Source organism: Delphinus delphis, chromosome 16 (assembly GCF_949987515.2).
Source record: "Delphinus delphis chromosome 16, mDelDel1.2, whole genome shotgun sequence".
NCBI classification, from domain to species: domain Eukaryota; kingdom Metazoa; phylum Chordata; class Mammalia; order Artiodactyla; family Delphinidae; genus Delphinus; species Delphinus delphis.
Genome location: NC_082698.1, coordinates 68929787 through 68950290, shown reverse-complemented (window position 1 = coordinate 68950290; position 20504 = coordinate 68929787). Strand labels below are relative to the sequence as shown.

Sequence of the window (20504 nt, the reverse complement as noted above, 5' to 3'; positions counted from 1 at the left end):
CGCCCTGGTGCCTTTATTGATACGCTCATCTACAGATGATTCTGTAACTAACTTTGATAAGATCACAGGAAGTCGAGTTCCTAGTAAGAAAAGACAAATGTTAAAACCTAAGCCACAATGAGAGCAAAAGACAAAAGTAAACTGTTCTAAGTGAACAGTAGTACGTTAATGTATAATACTACACTGTTGATTACAATTCTCTATTAGATAATAAACTAGGTTTACCTTTTTTTTCCTCTCTGGCCTTTTGCTCTGCAAGATCTGCTAACCAGTGCAGTGGCGACTGGGATTCTGGAGGAGTTAACTTGCTGTCTGTGCTTACATCACTCTCTGGGCTGCTGTTGCCATTACCCTCTGGCTTCTGAGGGGTATTTTGCTGCTGAGACTCAGGCATGCACAGAGAAATTTTATTACTGTGATTAAGAACATTCTGTAAAACCTACAAAGGTAGAACAGTTGAATTTTTAAAATACTATTTCTTCAATTATTCAGAGTTAAAAAATAGAGGTTACATTTATACAGTAACACAGGAAACATAATTTATAAAACACAAGTCCTAAATTGGATTTCAAATATCAAAGCTGATTAACCATGAATTTTATTTGAATAGAGATTTTTACTCACTTGAGACACACCATTCATAGCAGAAAAATTTCCAACTTGTATATTCTGTTTGTTAGTACAATGACAATGGGATTTAATACCATATTTTTCTCTAAGAGTGTGCATCGCATCTAGAAGATCTGTCAAAACTACAAAATATAATGGTTAATAAAAAGATCATCACTAGTTGTTAAGATTATAAAAATTTTTCTTTTTCTTGTGGAGGTTTTCTGTGCCTTTTCAACTTTTCTTCCATTTTTTCCTTCATTCCTTCCATCTATTTCAGGTTTGATCAATCAACCAAATTCATGTTCTCTATTCTTTTCTTTTACCTCTATAATTAAAAATCATTATGCTCAAAAAAACAAAAAAAAAAGTAGAATAACCTGTAATAAATACATCTAATATGCTTTTTCATTACACTCTGGTCTCCCCGCCCCACGACCCCCCTTTCTCTGGCTGCGTGGTGTGGCTTGTGGGATCTTAGTTCCCCGTCTAGAGGTCAAACCTGTGCCCCCTGCAGTGGAAGCGTGGAGTCCTAACCACTGGACTGCCAGAGAATTCCCAGTTTTCCCCTTCTAAAATGGTTCCTCTAAGGCTTTCTTCATCACTGGGTCTGGGCTTATCCTGCTAACTTTATTACACAGAGGATTCTAAGAACAGAGCAATAACAATTCAAGATTACATAAACCTTACCACTTCTTTCTACTACTATTGACATACTTCTAAGTAATCTGGAACAACAAAGACCTGTTACAATACTAAGTCAATAATGTATATTTAGGGCTTCCCTGGTGGCTCAGTGGATAAGAATCCGCCCACCAGTGCAGGGGACACGGATTCCAGCCCTGGCCCGGGAAGATCCCACATGTCGCGGAACAACTAAGCCCAAGTGCCACAACTACTGAGCCTGCGCTCTAGAGCCCGTGAGCCACAAACTACTGAGCCCGAGTGCCACAAGTACTGAAGCCTGCGTGCCTAGAGCCCGTGCTGTGCAACAAGAGAAGCCACTGCAATGAGAAGCCTGTGCACTGTAACCCGGAGTAGCCCCCACTCGCCACAACTAGAGAAAGCCTGCACACAGCAACGAAGACCCAATGCAGCCAAAAAATAATGTATATTTATACTTACCAGAACCAGGTATAATTTGAGTTGGCATTAAATGTTTGTGATCATGAGGCTGTCCCTTCACACACTTCATCCAAGCATACAGTTCTTTATCTGTAAGACAGTAACATACGTACTTTTATATTAGTCATGGTTTTAGAATTATAAAATTGATGGCTTACATATAAAGAGTTTAGCAATTATGTAAAATGTCAATGGTAGGTTTCATATGTTTGCTTCTTAAAAAAAAAAAAACAGTTCCACTCTTCTGAGAATTTTATAAAAACATGATACAAAACAGATACAATGTTACTAGCCTTTTCTAAAATGACCATTCTTTAGTCTCATTAATGTATTAGTCACCTCAATCTTCCCTGTAGCTAATTTTTTACTCTTAACTATTTGTGCCAAACAGGGCTTTTGCCTGATCTTAGCACATTAGACTCATAAGTTTGAGGCTACTGCCAACTCATTTTTTTCTAATGGGTCAAAGACACGAACTGTCACAAGACGTGAAAAGCCTCAACTTGGTAAGAGAGTATTTAATTGCTATTACTGCAATAAGGCTCCATACCTGGAAGAGTCGATGTATTAAGGCATAGCATGAGGCATATCATACAAAGGAAAAATATTCAATACCTTGATCTCAAAGGACATCTTCTTCTATAAATTTAATGATATAGATAACTACTTATCTATGACGTGGCTGTAAGAGCTTCAGTAAGTATCAAAAAGGTCATTAAATTCAGCATAAAAAAATCTAGAACTATTTCATGAAAAGTTTCAGAGGAAATAAAATTCAAATCTAGCCTAAAACTGGTTTTCTTTAAAAGCGTTCTGACTTTCCCTACAAAACCTACATAGTAACTTGTAAATGTTCTCTAACTAGTTATATTTTAGACACTAGGTTTAGTTACCACTATATAAAGCTATAACCTAGTCAATGTGAGCTTATTACAATATTTATCAGTGAAATAAGAATATATATATATATATATAAAAAACATAGAATACAACTCAAGGCATATAGGTTATACTTAAAAAAACAATATGGTGACTGACAGGCTATACTTTAAAAATTAACAGTACTATGATAACTGACAGCAACACAACTATTAGGTTTATTATGCATACCCTATCTTGTTTAAAAAAGAAGTCATGCTTATATATGCATACAATATAACAAAATATAATACATTAAAATTAATTTCTTTTTAATTTGACAAAGGGAAAATGAAAGTAACATAGAACCAGTAAAAAGGAATGAAGTTTTATAACACTGCAGCTAGTTCTTCTACCAACCAAAAATATCCAAATAGATTTTTAGGGTTTTGAAGATATTTAACTGCCTAAAATGCATTCCTTATTATGGTTTTACATTTTACTCATGTATCTTTTGCATATCACAGAAACAACTAGCTGTAGATGCTCTCCCGCTTGCTCAAGTCTCTTTGGTAAACGCTGGGTGTACAAGAAAAAGGGTTAGAAAGGGCCAAGTTTTAGTAATCCTATCAGTGGAAAAGATACTGATGGCTAAATCATGGTTCATCTATCTGACATACTACTTTGAAAAAGAGCTGCCTGGAATGAAAATGACATTCACTGTTTTTAGATACTGAATAAATAGCCTATCACTAAACATGATTTTACTTCTAATACTTCCACAGTTTGAATCCTCTCATTAAGACTTTACCCCCCAAACCTTCAGGTTACCAGTATTTATGTAAGCTATTTCCTTAACTGCCTTGGATGAACTTCTTCTAAAACACTTGTACCATGACAAAACGTACAGTTAGGTACTTTATTTTTAAACTATTATCTTCCAAATGTATTAACATGAAGAACACTGTTTTGTGCCATTTTACTTCTCTAGAAATTAGAAATAATCATTTCAAAGGATGTTTTCATATATAATAAAGACTTCTTCATTTTCTAACTAGTGGATAAATGGTGCTAGCAGTAGCATATTCTTGAACATTTGGATTTAAACTTTATGGACCAATTTTTAGAAAAATCAATTCACCCTAGTTAAGTATGCAATTGTGACTTATGTGCTTGACTGTATAATTAACAGCTTCTGGGGCTTCCCTGGTGGCGGAGTGGTTGAGAATCTGCCTGCTAATGCAGGGGACACGGGTTCGAGCCCTGGTCTGGGAGGATTCCACATGCCGCGGAGCAACTAGGCCCGTGAGCCACAACTACTGAGCCTGCGCGTCTGGAGCCTGTGCTCTGCAACAAGAGAGGCCGCGATAGGGAAGGGCCCATGCACCGCGATGAAGAGTGGCCCCCGCTTGCCACAACTAGAGAAAGCCCTCGCACAGAAACGAAGACCCAACACAGCCAAAATAAATAAATTAACAGGTTCTGTAAGACACTTCAGGCTGTGACACAGTGGAATCTGAAAGCTGCAAAGCCTAACCTAAATTTGGGCCTCATTAATCTGACTGAGATGAGAGAGTGGATCTACTAATCAGGCTAAAAAGATGTAGATGCAGTTTTATTGTAGAAAATCTGGCTATTTTAATAAACTGTGGTTAACTCCTCCTTTTTTAAACATAAGCTTCATAAAACTTCCTTAATGTAATATATTCATCATTAAGGAAGGTAGGGAAAAAAACTCACCTAATTCATCTAATTTTCCAGATGAGTGGTCCTAAAAAAAAAAATTTCAATTTATATGAAGTTACAACTAACCTCTAGAACTCTTCCTTTCCTTTGCCTTGTAACAATCTAAGCAGACCACAAATCCACATTTTTGACAAACCCAATGAATGTTAAACAATGTTGCTTCACACGCATCACACATCTCCCGGACTCCTCTCACTGCTCTTTTCCAGGCAATTTTGGCTGAAATACAGGGAAATAAAAAGTTAAAGGCAAACATGCTCTCTTCCATACAATTTTCACTGAAATGCACAAAAACAAAAATTTAAAGGCGAACCAAAAACTTTGAAGGATTTATTAATTAACAATTAATAGCAGATTTCTTGATGTAACTAGTAATTCTCTTCAGAAGACTTACATCTAATGGAGGGTTTCTCAATCCTGGCGCCCTTGATATTTGGATGAATAATTCTCTTTTGTGGGTGGCTACCCTGCGCAGTGGCATCTGGGGCTCCACCTATAGATGCTAAGTCTCTATACCCCCAACACCTTTCAGTTATGCAACCAAAAATGTCTTGAGTCATTGCAAAATGTCCCCTGGGGGACAAACTACTGACTTAAGGGATGGGAAGGAAAAGAAGCTAACATTTTGAGCACCTAGTATGTTAGGTGCTTTACTTAGTAAATATAACATAACTACTTTAAAAACAAACCTACGAGGTAGTTATCATTCCCATTTCATACAGTTAAACAAGGAATAAAGTTGAGATACAAATGTAAGTCTATCTAACTCCAAAGACTGTGATGAATCACACGAGATAAAAAGCTTAAATAATTGGGATGGATTATGTCTTTATATGGCAAATGCTGAAGTTTCCCAATTTCACATCCAAAGTGTCTATCGTGCTCAGTTATGTCATAATGGCAGAAATACCAAAATGCTATTGTAATTTCACAAATTGCTAATCCAATTCAACCTCAGTTGGAAAATATGTTACCTTAATTACATATAGGTACATTTGCACATAAAAGTGTCATTATCAAAATTAAAAGTAAACAAACCTAGGTAAGATTAAGGACTTCTCCCACAGATAAAACATATTCCAAAGAGAAATTCTTAAAATGTGAATAGTTGCATGTTCTAAGTATTTAACTTCCTTACCATCCTTTTTCACCCAGGACAAAGCTGTTTTTTCAGATGTTACTAACTGACAGAACTTATCACCTATTATATCCAAGATGTATTTTGAAGTTTCTATGTCTACTTCATCATCTTCATAATTTTCATGTGTCCATAGACTCATAGCTTCATCATCATATTGGTCAGGAGAAGAGAAGCCATCTATTCTAACCACTCCATTTTTACTAAAAGACAATCTGAAACATTAAAACATAAAAGCATTAGATAACAAGACAGAAGTCCAGGTTTTAAAAGCTGTAAACGTATAATTAATTTATATTTTTATATTACATTATAAATATATAAATTTACAATTAAAAAACATGAAAACAGAGTGGTTGTTTATATATACAAACTTTATTAATAAAATTTAACCAACTTTTGACTCCCATAGTGCTACACAAATGGCAATGCAGTGGCACCAATTTTAGGTAACATCTTATTTCTTGAAATAACCTATCACTTATACTTAACTATTTAACTCCAGTCAAATGGAAACTGTCCAAGTGTTTCATGAGGAAAAGAGTTAAAATGTTGGCCGAATGCTGCCTTGAGCAATGCAGTTATTTTATACATAATCTAAGCCAGCACCCTCTAAAGTTGAAAATACCATAAATCACCTTAAGACTCACTAAGATTTAAAAAAAAAAATGCTAAATTAAAAAATACATTTTCTTGGGCTTCCCTGGTGGCGCAGTGGTTAAGAATCTGCATGCCAATGCAGGAGACATCGGTTCAAACCCTGGTCCAGGATGATCCCACATGCCGCGGAGCAATGAAGCCCGTGTGCCACAACTACTGAAGCCTGCGCGCCTAGAGCCTGTGCTCCGCGACAAGAGAAGCCACCGCAATGAGAAGCCTGCACACCGCAACGAAGAGTAGCCCCCGCTCGCCACAACTAGAGAAAGCCTGTGCGTAGCAATGAAGACCCAATGCAGCCAAAAATAAATAAAAAACAAAAAAAACCCATCTTCCTCACTAATTAAAATGACACTTCATTGACATGATTTGGAGGAACAAGATTGAAATTCTTAATAGTATATTAGGAACTCAATTACTGTGCTTACTTCCTTCTCTTACTTCTGATATCCAATTCATGTAACCACTCAATTCAGAGAAGTTTAAGGTAAATGGAAGGAAAAATTGCCATTCTCCTACAGGCTGACGGTTATTTCTCAACTGTCTTTGAACTTACTCTTTACTCTCAAAGAGAGGATATCAGAAGTACATTACAAATCAGCCTGTATTTTTCAAATGGACAATACCAACAACATTCCTTTTACCACTTCTTCCTATACCTTTATTACCTTTCCCTCTTTTTCTTAAAAAAAAAAATTTCTCCTTTCATGACAACCCATCATCTTATTTCAGCTTTGTATTATGTCTACCTTTCCTTCCTTAAAACTTTCCCAAAGATTTTCTCATCTCTTCAAACCTACTTTCCTTCTGATTCCTTTTCCACCTTTTCTGTACTTCCATGTGGACTACCTTCTATAGCTATTCTTTGAAGTTGTTTGTCCTTTGGGGATTGTTGGCTAGAAAAACCATGAAGTAAAGAAGAATGTTCTGTTTCTGCCAATACATATTTTTGGGGTCTCTACTGGGCCACCAGCATAGTACATTTATTTGTCACAGCAAAGTGCCTCGTAACTTCTTAGGAAGAAGATGATGATGATTAGAAAAATAATTGCAGGCAGCATCATAGGTGCATTCCATATACATGCTTGGTACTATGCTAAGAACTCTGTGTACTTTGTTCTCATTTCATCGTCATGAAATCTCTGTGAGGTAGGTACCACTATCATTCATATTATGCAGATGAGACAGGCTTAGCTGTAGTCCTACTACAGTTAATAAAGTCACACAGGAACTAAGGACAGAGCTGGAACCAAAATCCAGGAATGACTGATTCTAGAATCTGAGAAATTAACTAGTTTCTACTGGCTGGGTTACCGGAGAAGCCCATAACAACTATTAAGTTGTTTTTATATTTACCACAAAACCTGTGAAATGTGACGTGCTACTAACAAATCCTTCTTGTCATTTTATAACTCATATTTTTATAGCTACATGTTTAACAGAAGTATAGGTATCTATACTCCAATAAAAATTAAAATAAAAACAAAATTTAAAAAAAAAACCAAAATGGGCTTCCCTGGTGGTGCAGTGATCAAGAATCCACCTGCCAATGCAGGGGACACGGGTTTGAGCCCTGGTCCGGGAAGATCCCACGTGCTGCAGAGCAACTAAGCCTGTGCGCCACAACTACTGAGCCTGTGCTCTAGAGCCCGCGAGCCATAACTACTTAAGCCCGCACACTTAGAGCCTGTGCTCTGCAACAAGAGAAGCCACCGCAATGAGAAGCCTGCACACTGCAATGAAGATTAACCCCTGCTCACCACAACTAGAGAAGGCCGGCACGCAGCAACAAAGACCCAATGCAGCCAAAAATAAATAAATTAAAAAAAAAAAAAAAAACAACCCTAAGTATGGGTATCTGTAATGCAACATACTGACTTTAGTTTAATGCCTAGATTGTTTACCCAGATTTATAGACTTTTATTGTGGCTAATGCACAGATATAAATGTGACATTGTTTTGTTTTACATAAATAAAAAAAAACTTAAACTGCTGTTTCCTATAATTTAGAAAAAATACTAACATTTTCTCATTAAGGAATAATAAATCTCTTAGAAGAGAAAGGTCGTATGAAAACAAGTAGCAGTGTGACTATGAATTTAGTCTAACAGTTAAACCTATTGTTAAATTTGGCACACAAAAAGTTTAGTCTTTTTATAATGCTTTTTATAATGCTTCAGAAACACAGAGGCTCAAAGCCTCATTCCCACCTCCAAAAAACCCTCAGAATGACAGTACAATTTCCAATATCCTATCACCATACTTTCCCCCAATTACCTATTTTCAACTTACCGTCTAAAGTAGTAAAATCTACAAAACACTGGTGAGTGAGTGAGTTCTTCTCCCTTCTTACTCCGAATAAGTCTACATTCTCGGCACTTCTGCAAATTAGGCCCTATCTCACAGCAGGAGTCATCCTGTAAAAAGGATTCCCCAGTTTGCTTCAGCTTCTTGACTTTACGCCAGTCTTTTAATACTGAACGAGGGATGCCAGCTGTAAAAGCAGTAGGAAGGTATTAGCAAGATTATAACTTTTTAGAAAGGTAAACTCCTTGAGATAATATTCAAATCAATTAAAGATCACTCAGAATAAAGGCAAAAAAAACCCCAGTTCAAGTCAATTATACAACTGTGATCATATATTGAGACTGTAGAAAAGAGATTATATTATAGTTCAAGGTACTCATTAATAACTAAAAAGTCCATAGCAGCATTTCTATTTACTATTCTACTAACCAAATGAACTCTTAATGTCAGCATAATGGAAATGCAGATGTAAGTAAATTTTCCAGCTGACTGAAATCTTCACATACTCAATATTCATATTTGTACAGTAGCAAACATGATAATCATTCATTTTCTTTGTAAATCTATAGATAAAAATGCAGCTCTTCTACACAGAAATTTGTTATATGTAGGAGGAGGCTCTTTTAAGATGCACAGGAAGGACCTAAAGACCAAAAGTTAATACTTCTAGAAACTACAGGCTAGTTTCAATATATTTATATTGTTTTGAAATACTTAATCTGATTCTCCAAAGGTAAATGTGGATCAAGACAAATTTCGATTTTATCACACTATATTTGTGGGAAGAGGAGCTAAGATTTTTCTCCTAATATCTCTCCCTTATTATAATGCCTTCCATTTGGTATCAATATTTGATAGAAGCAGTATCTTTTAGAAAAATCAAAGGGTTTGAAGGATGTAAAAGAAAAAAGCCAATATTAACCTGCCTGTCTTTATTGATGGTATAAAGAAAAAAGGCATCAGAGAAGTCTAAAGAAAAACAAAACTCAAACGCACTATACAATTTAATACTTGCAGGAAAAAAATTAATTTATGTACTATACTCTGCATCATTGCTCCATCACGTTCATTAACTTGAACTTAATTGTTGTAATAACACGGGCTCAAGTAATCAGTCATCTATAGAGCAGCAAGAACTCAAAACATTATATTGTACATACGTTAAATGCAGCCTATTCAATTTTTAAAAATATATTCACTTAAAAGCACGTTGGGACAAGCAAGTATTTGTTGACACCTATCAGTGTACTTACACTGCCCATACTTATGTAGCTATATGCCAGACCTGAGATTTACATAGTTTGTTATTTCTATCATGTTGAATGAATAAATTGTATTTCCTACCCTTGTGTTTACTAATCATACCCATTTTGCCGATTAGAGGCAGTTCAAATGTTCTCCTGAGATTATATAATTCTTGCAGAAGATACAGCAGAACTCTTGTTCTGAGCTCTCACTGTCAACTTACCTGTTGATAGCATACGTAGTACAATCACAGCAAGATCACATACATCTTAACATAGGAAGTGCTGTGTTTAAATTCCAGGGTGGCCCATTTGAAATAGGTTCCAGTTATTAAGCACTTCTATGACTGCTGCCTGATTCTTTTACAATTACATGTTCTCCCCTCTTCTTTCTCTAATTTAGGGCAAGGAGCCATTTGGCTTAATCCACTAGAGAAACATGTATGTGGGCACACATACCACTTATGGAATAAAAATGTTTCCAGAAGGCTTGTGTAAAATGTTTGTTATTTCCTCCACTGTGTATAAGACAGGTTTCTCCTATGAAGTGTATAAAAAATTCAGAGCTTCTTGAAGTCAGAATGAACAACAGTAGTACATTGCTGATAAATCTTTATTTGTTATATTACTTCCAATCATTTATTTACGTTTTTATCTATTACACTAGAATAAACTAAATGAAATCTTTCTATTTAGACTAGAAAACGACCATTAACCAATATGCTTTTACATTCCAGACAATGGAACAGTTCCAAGAGTATGGATAACCATACTACTGTGAACAATTTAAATAGTATTATAAAGAAAGAACCAGGCATTTCAAAGCAACTCTCAGTTCTGTGACATGAAATGGACACTTAGACCTTTTTTTTTTAAATGAATGAATAAATTATAAAGATATGAAGGTCCAGGTCATGTAGACTGTTTTTGATATTATGTTTTTTGCTTCTAGACTAGGCCAAACATGACTATGCCTAACTTCTTTTATGAATTTTACTGTAATATTATTTGTACAATAAATAAAATAAAACTCCATTTTTCAATTCTATATATATAATTTACTGGTAACATCTAAAATCTAAAAGTTTGAGATTTAGACACTTAGTCAACGAAAAATACCTAACTCAATGGATATTTCTTCTTCCTTTATACCAGAAGAACATTTTCAACCTTAGTTCTCTATCAGTAAATCCTCAAAGCAGCTGCTCTAGCAACAGAAAACTGAGGAAGAAAATAAGAGAAAAATACATGCTAACCTTTAACCTCTGATATGCCTTCACCTTAAAAATATTTTTTGAGATATAGAAATGAACTCTGCTAACAGTTAAACCACTGATTTTGTGTGTCACAGGACTTACATTTAAATCTGATGGGAAATTTCAGTACATAAAATGATGTAAAAAACTAGTCGCGAAAAAGCATCCAACTTTTAATTATCAGTAACAAAAGGCAGCAGATATGAAGATTTTCTAAAACAGCAGATAAAGCAAATTCTATTGTACCTGGCTTTAGAATGTACTAAAAACTATGATATGCGTATTTGTGTAATAATTATACATGTATAATAGTCTATGCAATCATATTACATTCTTTAAGTGCAGACTTAACTCTTTTCGATTGACTATGACTGATGACAACCCCAATGAACATTAAAAGGATAAAGATCATATTTAATCCATGAGGGAGATAATCCACTCAGGTTTAGAACTTATGAACTCCCAATTTAGAGAACTTTTCTAAATAGCCCAGAACAAAAGCAAGTCAACTCTGCCCATAATTAATAGATGGCATTTAATAGTCACTTAATATTACTTTGGACTTGGGAGTAAATGGGACTTAAAATAGCCTGTCTGATGCTAAATGTTATTCACTATGTAGGGGAGATTTGACTAAGCATTACAACTTGGAGGGGGAAGTGCTGATTCCAGTCTTTGTCTTAAAACCTACTTGGGAACATGTACATACACAGTCTCAAAACGAAAACAGAATATGTACTTCATTAAGAGTTAATTTTATAAATTTAACTTCTCAAGAATATTCTAAGTGTTAAAAGCTGGAAGAGTCCTATTTCTGTTTTCTGTAAGTTTAACTCCAGTATTTGAATACTCGACACCAAAAGAAATGTTTTGTGAAACAAAAGAGAAACAATTATTGACCACACTAAGCTTCTTGAATTCACTGGGGAAGTAAGCAGAACACATTACAACACAGTATGCAATCCAACACTCAAATAAATGGCACGTATCCTGTATCCTTCGTTGTCAATCTCCCTCTTTCTTTCTTCTTACTATGTTTGCATTTCAGTCTGTCAGCCTGTCTCTAGTTGAGCTTGTTTTCCTTTGTTCTTTCACTTTCTGACTGTCCTTTTCTACGATTCCATCCTCCTGTTTTTCTCTCCTTCACTTTGCCTCTGGTTTCCACACAGGCATGTGGGAAAAACCTCATTCAGTAAAAAGGCCCAAATAAGAGCCTTCAAGCATCCAAATGCTTGTTACAGTACGTCTTGAATGTCCACATTGTCAGATATTTCATATATTGTATGTGGATGAATACATGGATATAGTGAAACTATTAACTGCTTTCTGCCTTGTGCAACATACCTAAAAAAAAATAAGCAAACTGAGAAAAACTACTTCTAGAGTAAAAACATACAGAAATACTTTATAGTGAATTTTACTGGCAAGTATCACTTATTCTGCCCTGTTGTAGCCACAAATGAAATATAAATATTATCAGTTTTGAAACTTTTACTTATTATGTAAGTTCTTCTTGAATATAGAAATGAACAAACAAAACCACCAATCCCGTTTATTTAACTTTTACCCGCTGTTAAGGACTGCTTGAATGAGTAGCATTATTAGTTAAATAGAAGGTAATTTCATTATTTTCTTTTCTTTCTTTCTTTCTTTTTTTTAAGTTTTCAATTTTTCTCCAGATGACAAAGGGTGAAATATGGGCTACATCCACACTACCTTGAAGTAGTTCTCTTCTAAAAGTGGGACTTCAAGGAAGGTTTTGTGAATAGGAATTCTTTTTCAACTATTATCTTGTTACAGGTAAATACCTAATACAGGCATACCTTGGAGATAGTGTGGGTTCAGTTTCAGACCACCACCATAAAGTACACAAATTTTCTTGTTTCCCAGTGCACATAAAAGTTAGGTTTACACTATAATGCAGTCTATTAAGTGTGCAACAGCATTATGTCTAAAAAACTATGCATGTACTTTAATTTAAAAATGGTTTATTGCTGAAAAAGGCTAACCAACATCTCAGCCTTCAGTGAGTTGTAGTCTTTTTTCAATAGTATGAGTCATAATCTTTTTTCAATAGTAACATCAAAGGCCACTGATTACAGACCACCAAAACAAATATTATACCGTAACGATGGAAAAGTCTGAATTACCAAAATATGACAGAGACATGAAGTGAGCAAATGCTGTTGGAAAAATGGTGCCGACAGACTTTCCTGACACAGGGTTGCCGCAAACCTTCAATTTGTTTAAAAAAAAAAAAAAAAAAAGACAATATCTGGAAAGCACAATAAAACAAGGTATGCCTGTATTAGAAATCCACTTTTAGTGTATAGCTATAACTGCCTTTTGACAATTTTTAGAAATGGTCAAAATTCTGAGTAACTACTAAATTACACACTGGGGTTTTGCCAACCTGAGTGCTATGTAAAAACATATTTCTACAAGTCTCTTGAAAATGGAGAAATATTGATAGGTCTTCTCTCATTTCCTCTTATAGGGTACTTGTAGAAATGAAGTCAATGAGCACATACATTACACCAGGGCATACAAATGAAGTCAAAGATGCCTTTAAGCTCTCTAAGTTTTAGAGAACACCATCATTATTGCAAGAACTTACAGCCCATTTTACTTGAGATAAAAAAGTAATTAATTTACTTACCGCTATTATTGTTGCTCTGCAACTTCAATTTACTTTTTTCTTTGGCACTCCTGCTGAGAACCCCATTGGGTTTTAAATCTTCTTCTATTTCACCTTTTCTCTTCTGAAGATCATTTTGCTTCTTTTTGTAAGTTGGCTTAGGTTGCCTTTTAGTCCTTTGCTCTGATTTGCTTTCACTTTCGTCTGAATCTCCACTTTCAGAGCCAGATTCATAAGTTCGTTTGGCTTTTCTCCTATTGACTTTATCATCTTTTACAAATTTATCAACTATGATCTTACTATCTACACTATTTTGTAGATCATTCGATGTAGAGGCTATTAAATTGACAGAACATGGCTTAATAATTTCTGATACAGAATTCCCTGAATTTTCCATTTTATTAGTATTTTTATCTTCTTCTGAATGTCTTGTAAGCCAGGCCTTTTTCAGTTTAGTATGGTAGTTTGGTTGACTTGTCTGGGATGCTTGCCCATTTCCTACAGAGTTTGCTTTGTTAATTGTACTACAGACTACAGTGCTATCCAAGAGAGGGGAGGCTGAAGATGTCTGATTTTTCACAGCATTAGGCTCAGGCTCACTGACATTACTACTTTTATACTGAGCTGCAGCCAGTGCTGCCTTGTGCTTTTTTAAATGGATAAAATCAGTTGTGCCTGAGAACCCAGAGCTGGATTGAACAGCACTTCCTGTCTTACTACTGGCTGGTGTAACTGGAGCTGTCGTGCTGACCCTGCATTCTTGTGTTTGAGCCACTGAATGACTGACACTTTTCGAAGAGGTACATTCTAAAGATTTAGAGGCCAAAATGGTATTTGATAAAGAGTAAATTATTTCTGAACCACCCCAGCTGGAAACACTGGTGGTAGTGGCAGCAGATGTGAATATATCCGTTTTGGTATTACACATTGTATTTACAGCAGACATGACTGAACTGGGAACACTGCCCTGTGAGACAGCCTGAAAGTTTTTTTCGGATTTTATGTGAGCACTGTCTGAATTCACACTTGGCAGAATGATTCTTCCACTCTCTCCAGCTTCTGCTGATTTGAGGCAATCTGTTTGATTTGCCCCAATTGAAGATCTTTCACTAACTCGATCTTTGGAAGCTAACTGCATTGCTGGCATGCTATCAAGTTTTGCACTAGAAGGTGGACGTACAATGACAGATGCCATAGCAGCCTGTGACTTTCCGCTGCTTTTCTCCACATGCCATTCAGCTTTCTCTTTGCTGAGGTTATTATTAGATTTCCACATTTCTGTCAAACTCTGTTCAGAAGAACTCTTAAAATTTGCCTGAGTGTCTTTAGGCTCAGGAATCAGAGTTGGAGGCTTTTGTGATTCTTGAACCTTCCCACCAGCATTTACAGGCATCACTGGAGTTAATGTTGGCGGGGAAAGGCTACTGTAGCTGCTTTCCTTTCTCTCCAGGCTATGATGGATTGGTGGGTGAAATACGGGTGCTCTATGTAAAGCAGGCATACTCCGGAGTGTATTTGTAGAAGAAACTGTCAAATGAGTAGGACTCCTACAATCATTTCTGAAAGTTGTTACTGAGTGAGAAGCAATTTGATGGGGAATATGTTCTGGTGCCTTGCCTACTAAACCTTCACTTTCCGGTTGGTGTTTAATCAAAGGTGGAGGCTTTGAAAGAGATGATATAAACGAAGTCAGAGTCTGAGGGTTAGCTGCTGCTGCTCCAAGGGTATTACTCTGTTTTTCAGTGTAAATATTTGAAACCTCTTTGGATGGGTATGACCTTGGTGGTTCATTGACTACACTATTAGACAATGTAGTGAAATAGTTACTTTGAGGCAAACTCTGAGGCACTGAATGCTTCATCTTATAAAGATCTGATACTGAACATTCTACATCTTTGTCTTGTTTGATGACATGGCTTTTAGGGCTAGAGGATGATGATGCTACTCTGGAATAATTATCTCTCTCACCCTCAAGCCCCTTGATTTTAGTTGTATAGGGAGCAACATCAATACTTTCTTGAAGGATTCGACGGTGCTCCTCCTTATATTTGTTTAATCTCTCTCCAGTCTCCTGGGGTGGTCTCTGTAATTGATTCAATACAGGATCCACAAAATGCCTATGCAAGTGACCATCTTTTCCCGTCTGTGACCTATTTAGATCTAGGTCATTTTTGGCTGATGTGGATGCAACAGAACGCAATGGTTCAATAAAAGCTTTCCTCTCCAATTCTCTGCAAAGAAAATACACAAAGGTTTCTGTACACAGTTTTTCTCGTATAATACAAATATAGCTTCTATGCGTTACTATTCTATCATAAAAGTGAAACACGACTTTGCATGTGCTATAATATTACTAAGAAAATTAAAGGAATATAAAAACAGAAGAATAGTACTTATTACTCAGCCCAGTTTTAAGACATTTGTTAAAATTATCTATTTATAAACTGAATTAAGAAAAATTATAAAAGACAAGTTTTAAGCATTGGTGAACTTACTCTTTATGATGATCTACTAAACATTTTGTCAATGGTGGACTGGAATGTGCTGTAATTTTAAGAGGCCGATGAGGCTCTGCACTGGAAGGTCTGACAGGAATGTGACTAAGTAATCCAATACCATCTGCTGAGGTCACAGGGGTAGGCTGATGTAACCAAGGACTGGGAGAATTCTATCAAAAAAATTTTTTAAAATCATCCTTCAGTTACTAGAAAAAGCTAAACACAGTATCACAGCAGGACTTTAATAGTAGTATATTTATGAAGTATGTGACATACTAATATAGCAGTATATTTATTATTTTATGAGAAATATCCAGACAAATAAGTAACTAACAGAGTTATATGGATTTTTCCATATGATGAAAAAAATCAATCAGCATTAAAATAGTTATTTCCAGGGAATCCCTGGCAGTCCAGTGGTTAGGACTCTGCACTTCCACTGCAGGGGGCATGGGTTTGATCCCTGGTTGGGGAATTAATATCCAGCATGCTGTGCGGTGTTGCCAAAAAAAAAAAAAAAAGTTATTTCCAGAAATTTATTTACTGATTGCAGATCTTGAAATCATTGCCTTTAACTTACAAATGATGTACACAGAACCTAGCTTTTAAGATTTCCTAAGATTCTAACACCAAAAGACTATATGCTGCTAATAGAAAAAAACAGAAAACATGTTGCTAAAATACATTTCACCAGATTTCATCAAGTTTATTTGCCAATTTTTCTTGTCAAAAATAATTTGTCCCAGGCTTTCCTGGTGGCACAGTGGTTGAGAGTCCGCCTGCCGATGCAGGGGACACGGGTTCGTGCCCGGGTCTGGGAAGATCCCACATGCCGCGGAGCGGCTGGGTCCGTGAGCCATGGCCGCTGAGCCTGCGCGTCTGGAGCCTGTGCTCCGCAACGGGGAAGGCCACAACAGTGAGAGGCCCGCGTACCGCAAAAAAAAAAAAAAAATAATAATAATTTTCCCAATGTCATAATTTATTTAGATTTGGCAGAAAATTACATTTTCAAGGCCCATTTGTACTCCATTTCACTATAAGCTATAGATGGACCATTAAACTTGGAGGTGTGGAGGTACAACAAAATTAATTTTTTTAATATCAACATGCTGCCTTTCTCATAGTGAGTATCTGGTGACATTGATCTCTATGTTGAGACTTACAACTATCTAATTACTTGCTTAAGAACTGTTTCTATACTATGACTCACTGAAATTCTTCCAGAAAATGCTTTGTTGAGTTATACTGTGTTGAATCACATATTGGGAAAATACAGTCCTTTGGTTTTACCAAAGGGAATACATTTTACATCTCAAAATGATAATGTGAAAGCAATATGATATCACACCAAAGATATGCTGCTATAAAATTTCTTAGATTAAAAATATACATAAACCTCACACAAGAAAAAAAAATATATATATACATGTACATAGGATCAAATATATGTTTAAAATAAGGTCTCAATTCTACAAGATCCAGAAATCTGAAGTTATACAGATTACAAGGGTACCTGTATATACCTATATACATACAACAGAATATTACTCAGCTAAAAAAGAAGGAAATCCTGTTACATGCTACAACATGGATGAACTTTGAGGACATTATGCTACATGAAATACTGTACGAGTCCACTCAAATGAAGTATCTAAAGCAGACAATCATAGAGACAGAAAGTAGAAAGGTGGGTGCCAAGAACTTAGGGGGAAGGGGAATTAGTGTTTCATGGGCAGTTTCAGTTTTGCAAGATGAAAGAGTTCTAGATATCTGTTGCATAACAATGTGAATATACTTAACACTACTAAACTGTACACTTTAGAATGGTTAAATAAATTTAATGTTGTGGCTTTTACCACAATAAAATAAATAAAATGTGTTTTGAAAGATTCTGGGGAAAACCTGAAGAGCATCCTGGTCCACGCCAAGGATTAAGTTGCCTCCTAGAGTTTAACGGTGACACCCAATCCCCAGTTTTCAGAATGGGGCTGGTAATGCCCTCAACAACCATTTCTTAGCATGGAAATTAATCTGGCTGGAAAAACCACACAGCGCATGAAGGAAGAAGAAAGAGCCCTGTCCCCCACCTTCAGCAATACTTTGTCAGGCAGAGAGACTCTCAGCCCCAACTTCACTCCCAAATATCAGGATTCTCCAGCCTCGGCACCCTTAAGAGAACTAGGGGCTTAGAGAGTCATAGCTTGTAGTATACATCAATATAATGTATCTAACTGGGAAACATAACAATTTGTCTTTTAAGAATAACTTGATTATACACATCAAGAGCCTTCCAATTTTACACAAACTTTATATCCAGAAGTTTCACTTCTAGGAATTTACCTGAGCAAAATAATTACGGATATATAATTAGTTATGAAGACTAAGTATATAAGAAATAACTTAAGAGGTTTACTTCTTTAAATTGGCTTTTTAAAAAAATAAATAGGCTTTTCTGAGATTTTAGCTTTACAGTTCTAAAGTTACTAAGCATCAAAAGTTTCATCATAATTAGAAAAATAACTGTTTCAAAAATTCTAGCATATTTTATAATAAGAAATCTAAAAAATTAATGGGATACTGAAAAAAGCACTTGTACATATGTTGATTAATAAATATATGACATGAGGTAAACCACAGCTTAACTTACCCTCCTTAACGAAGATTCAGCATTAACTGCATTTTCTGGGTGAACCCACTTAGAAGAAGGCAGACCAAGTCCTGAGTATGCATGTGTTCCATTTGGATATTGCCAAATAATTGGATAAAGTCCAAGCTGATTATATGAAGCAGATGGGTGGGCTTGTCCAAGAAGATGAGGTGACTGGTGCTGTAACAACTGTTGCTGTTGCTGGTGTGCTAGTGCTAAGTGGCTCAAGCTGCTGGCATGAGCAGTCTCCAGTCGTGGGTGGCCACCGAGTAAGGAGGCAGTAGGCACTCCAGGTAACACAGCAGAAAGTAAGTGAGGGTGATGAACAGAATGGTGTGGACCACTAGTCAGAGGATGAGTGTTAATGGTAGGTAATGGAGTTTGACTGGATGATCCAGCCAGTAAGTGGGGTGCAGGACTTAAGGCAGGGTGATGGGTACCTGGATTTAAACACGTTCTATGGGATGAAGAATGAAGAGGAAAAGGATGCTGGCTTAAGAAAGGTGAAATGTGATTAGCTCCTGTATCTGACCCGACAAGTGCAGGATCTCTGTAAACTGTGAAATGCTCATTTTTATCAATGATAAGAGGGCTTTTTGTAGTTTCTAATGTACTGCCTCTAGTAGGAACCGGATGAAAGCTGCATCTTGATAACTCATGGTCTATCTTATTTGCCAGTCTTCTTTCACCAGCAGTTTGGCTGTTTGCAAAAGTGGGCTTAGACTTTACAGAATCAGGGGAATGGTTAATTTTAGGTTTAACAACTTCAGGTGAGGAACTGGATTTTGTCTTGTGAGCATCTACTGAAGTATTAAGTTTAGATTTTATAGTTTCTGGGGGTGGACTTCGCTTATGCAGCTTATCTTCTGTGACAGAAACTGCACTAAGAGAAGATATGTAAGAGACATACTGATTTCTCTCTTTTTCCATATTCAGGTTTTCATTTCCTGAAGAAGCATTCCTAACATTTGACTGGGTTAAATCTACTTTAACTACATCACTGACCCAGCTCTGGTCAGAATCTTGGTTTGCTGTTTCCAAGTATTTTGTATTTGTGACTGAATGTTTTGAATCACTAATGTTAGGATCCATTTTCTGAAGTGTCTGAAGGCCAAAGGTACTTGAGTTTTCCTGAGCCACCTTTTCCGTATTAGTGTCATTCGTAATGTCAATAACACATTTTGGTGTGGGTGGTCTGGATACAAACTTCTCCTTTGGTAATAATTCCACTGTGTGTGTTTTCTCCATATTGCGTTCCTGAAGAAGTAAATCATTAGAATTATGATCAGAAAGTGTGGCCTGTTCTGATGAACGGATAATCATTTTTTCTTGAATCTGAGAGTCAACAGACTTCTGTTTCTCTGTTTCTTCGTGTTTTTTATCTTCCTGTATTGGATCCCAGGGAGGCTGGCTATCTAGTAGTGTCTCTTCTCCTGCCTTCTCATTATTCTGGGATTTTCCTTCTTCTCCATTTATCTTTGAAGTGTTTTTATTTTTCAACTCATGCTCTGGCTTCTGCTCTGAGGAATTATTTATTATTCTCTTATTTGAATTTTCTGAGTCACTGCTCTCAGAAAAGTCTGAAACATTGTCAGTTCGCAGTCTTTTCATATTTAGTTTCTTTTCATCCTCCTCAGGTTTCCTTCTTTTGTTCATCACCTGTTTGTTTTTACCTTTAGCATTTTCTATAAGATTTAAAAAAAGAACAGTTTTATCTTTCAAATTAATATTAAATAAGTATATTTTAAATGCATTTTTGTTTTATATGTTCTCATGCCCTT

The 20504-nt window shown here is 36.0% G+C and overlaps 1 protein-coding gene across 4 annotated transcripts in view; it reads right to left on the bottom strand.

Moving 5' to 3' along the window:
* Positions 1-20504, bottom strand: part of JMJD1C (jumonji domain containing 1C) — a 308870-nt gene that overhangs the window by 20968 nt on the left and 267398 nt on the right. For all 4 annotated transcript variants that reach the window (XM_060034933.1, XM_060034930.2, XM_060034931.2 and 1 more), the window contains 9 exons: positions 18724-20408; positions 16074-16246; positions 13600-15809; positions 8426-8627; positions 5477-5691; positions 4405-4557; positions 1735-1824; positions 625-752; positions 226-439 (listed from right to left, as the gene is read on the bottom strand). In XM_060034933.1, coding sequence (XP_059890916.1) covers positions 226-439; positions 625-752; positions 1735-1824; positions 4405-4557; positions 5477-5691; positions 8426-8627; positions 13600-15809; positions 16074-16246; positions 18724-20408 — 5070 coding nt within the window. The remainder of the gene's footprint in view (positions 1-225; positions 440-624; positions 753-1734; positions 1825-4404; positions 4558-5476; positions 5692-8425; positions 8628-13599; positions 15810-16073; positions 16247-18723; positions 20409-20504) is intronic.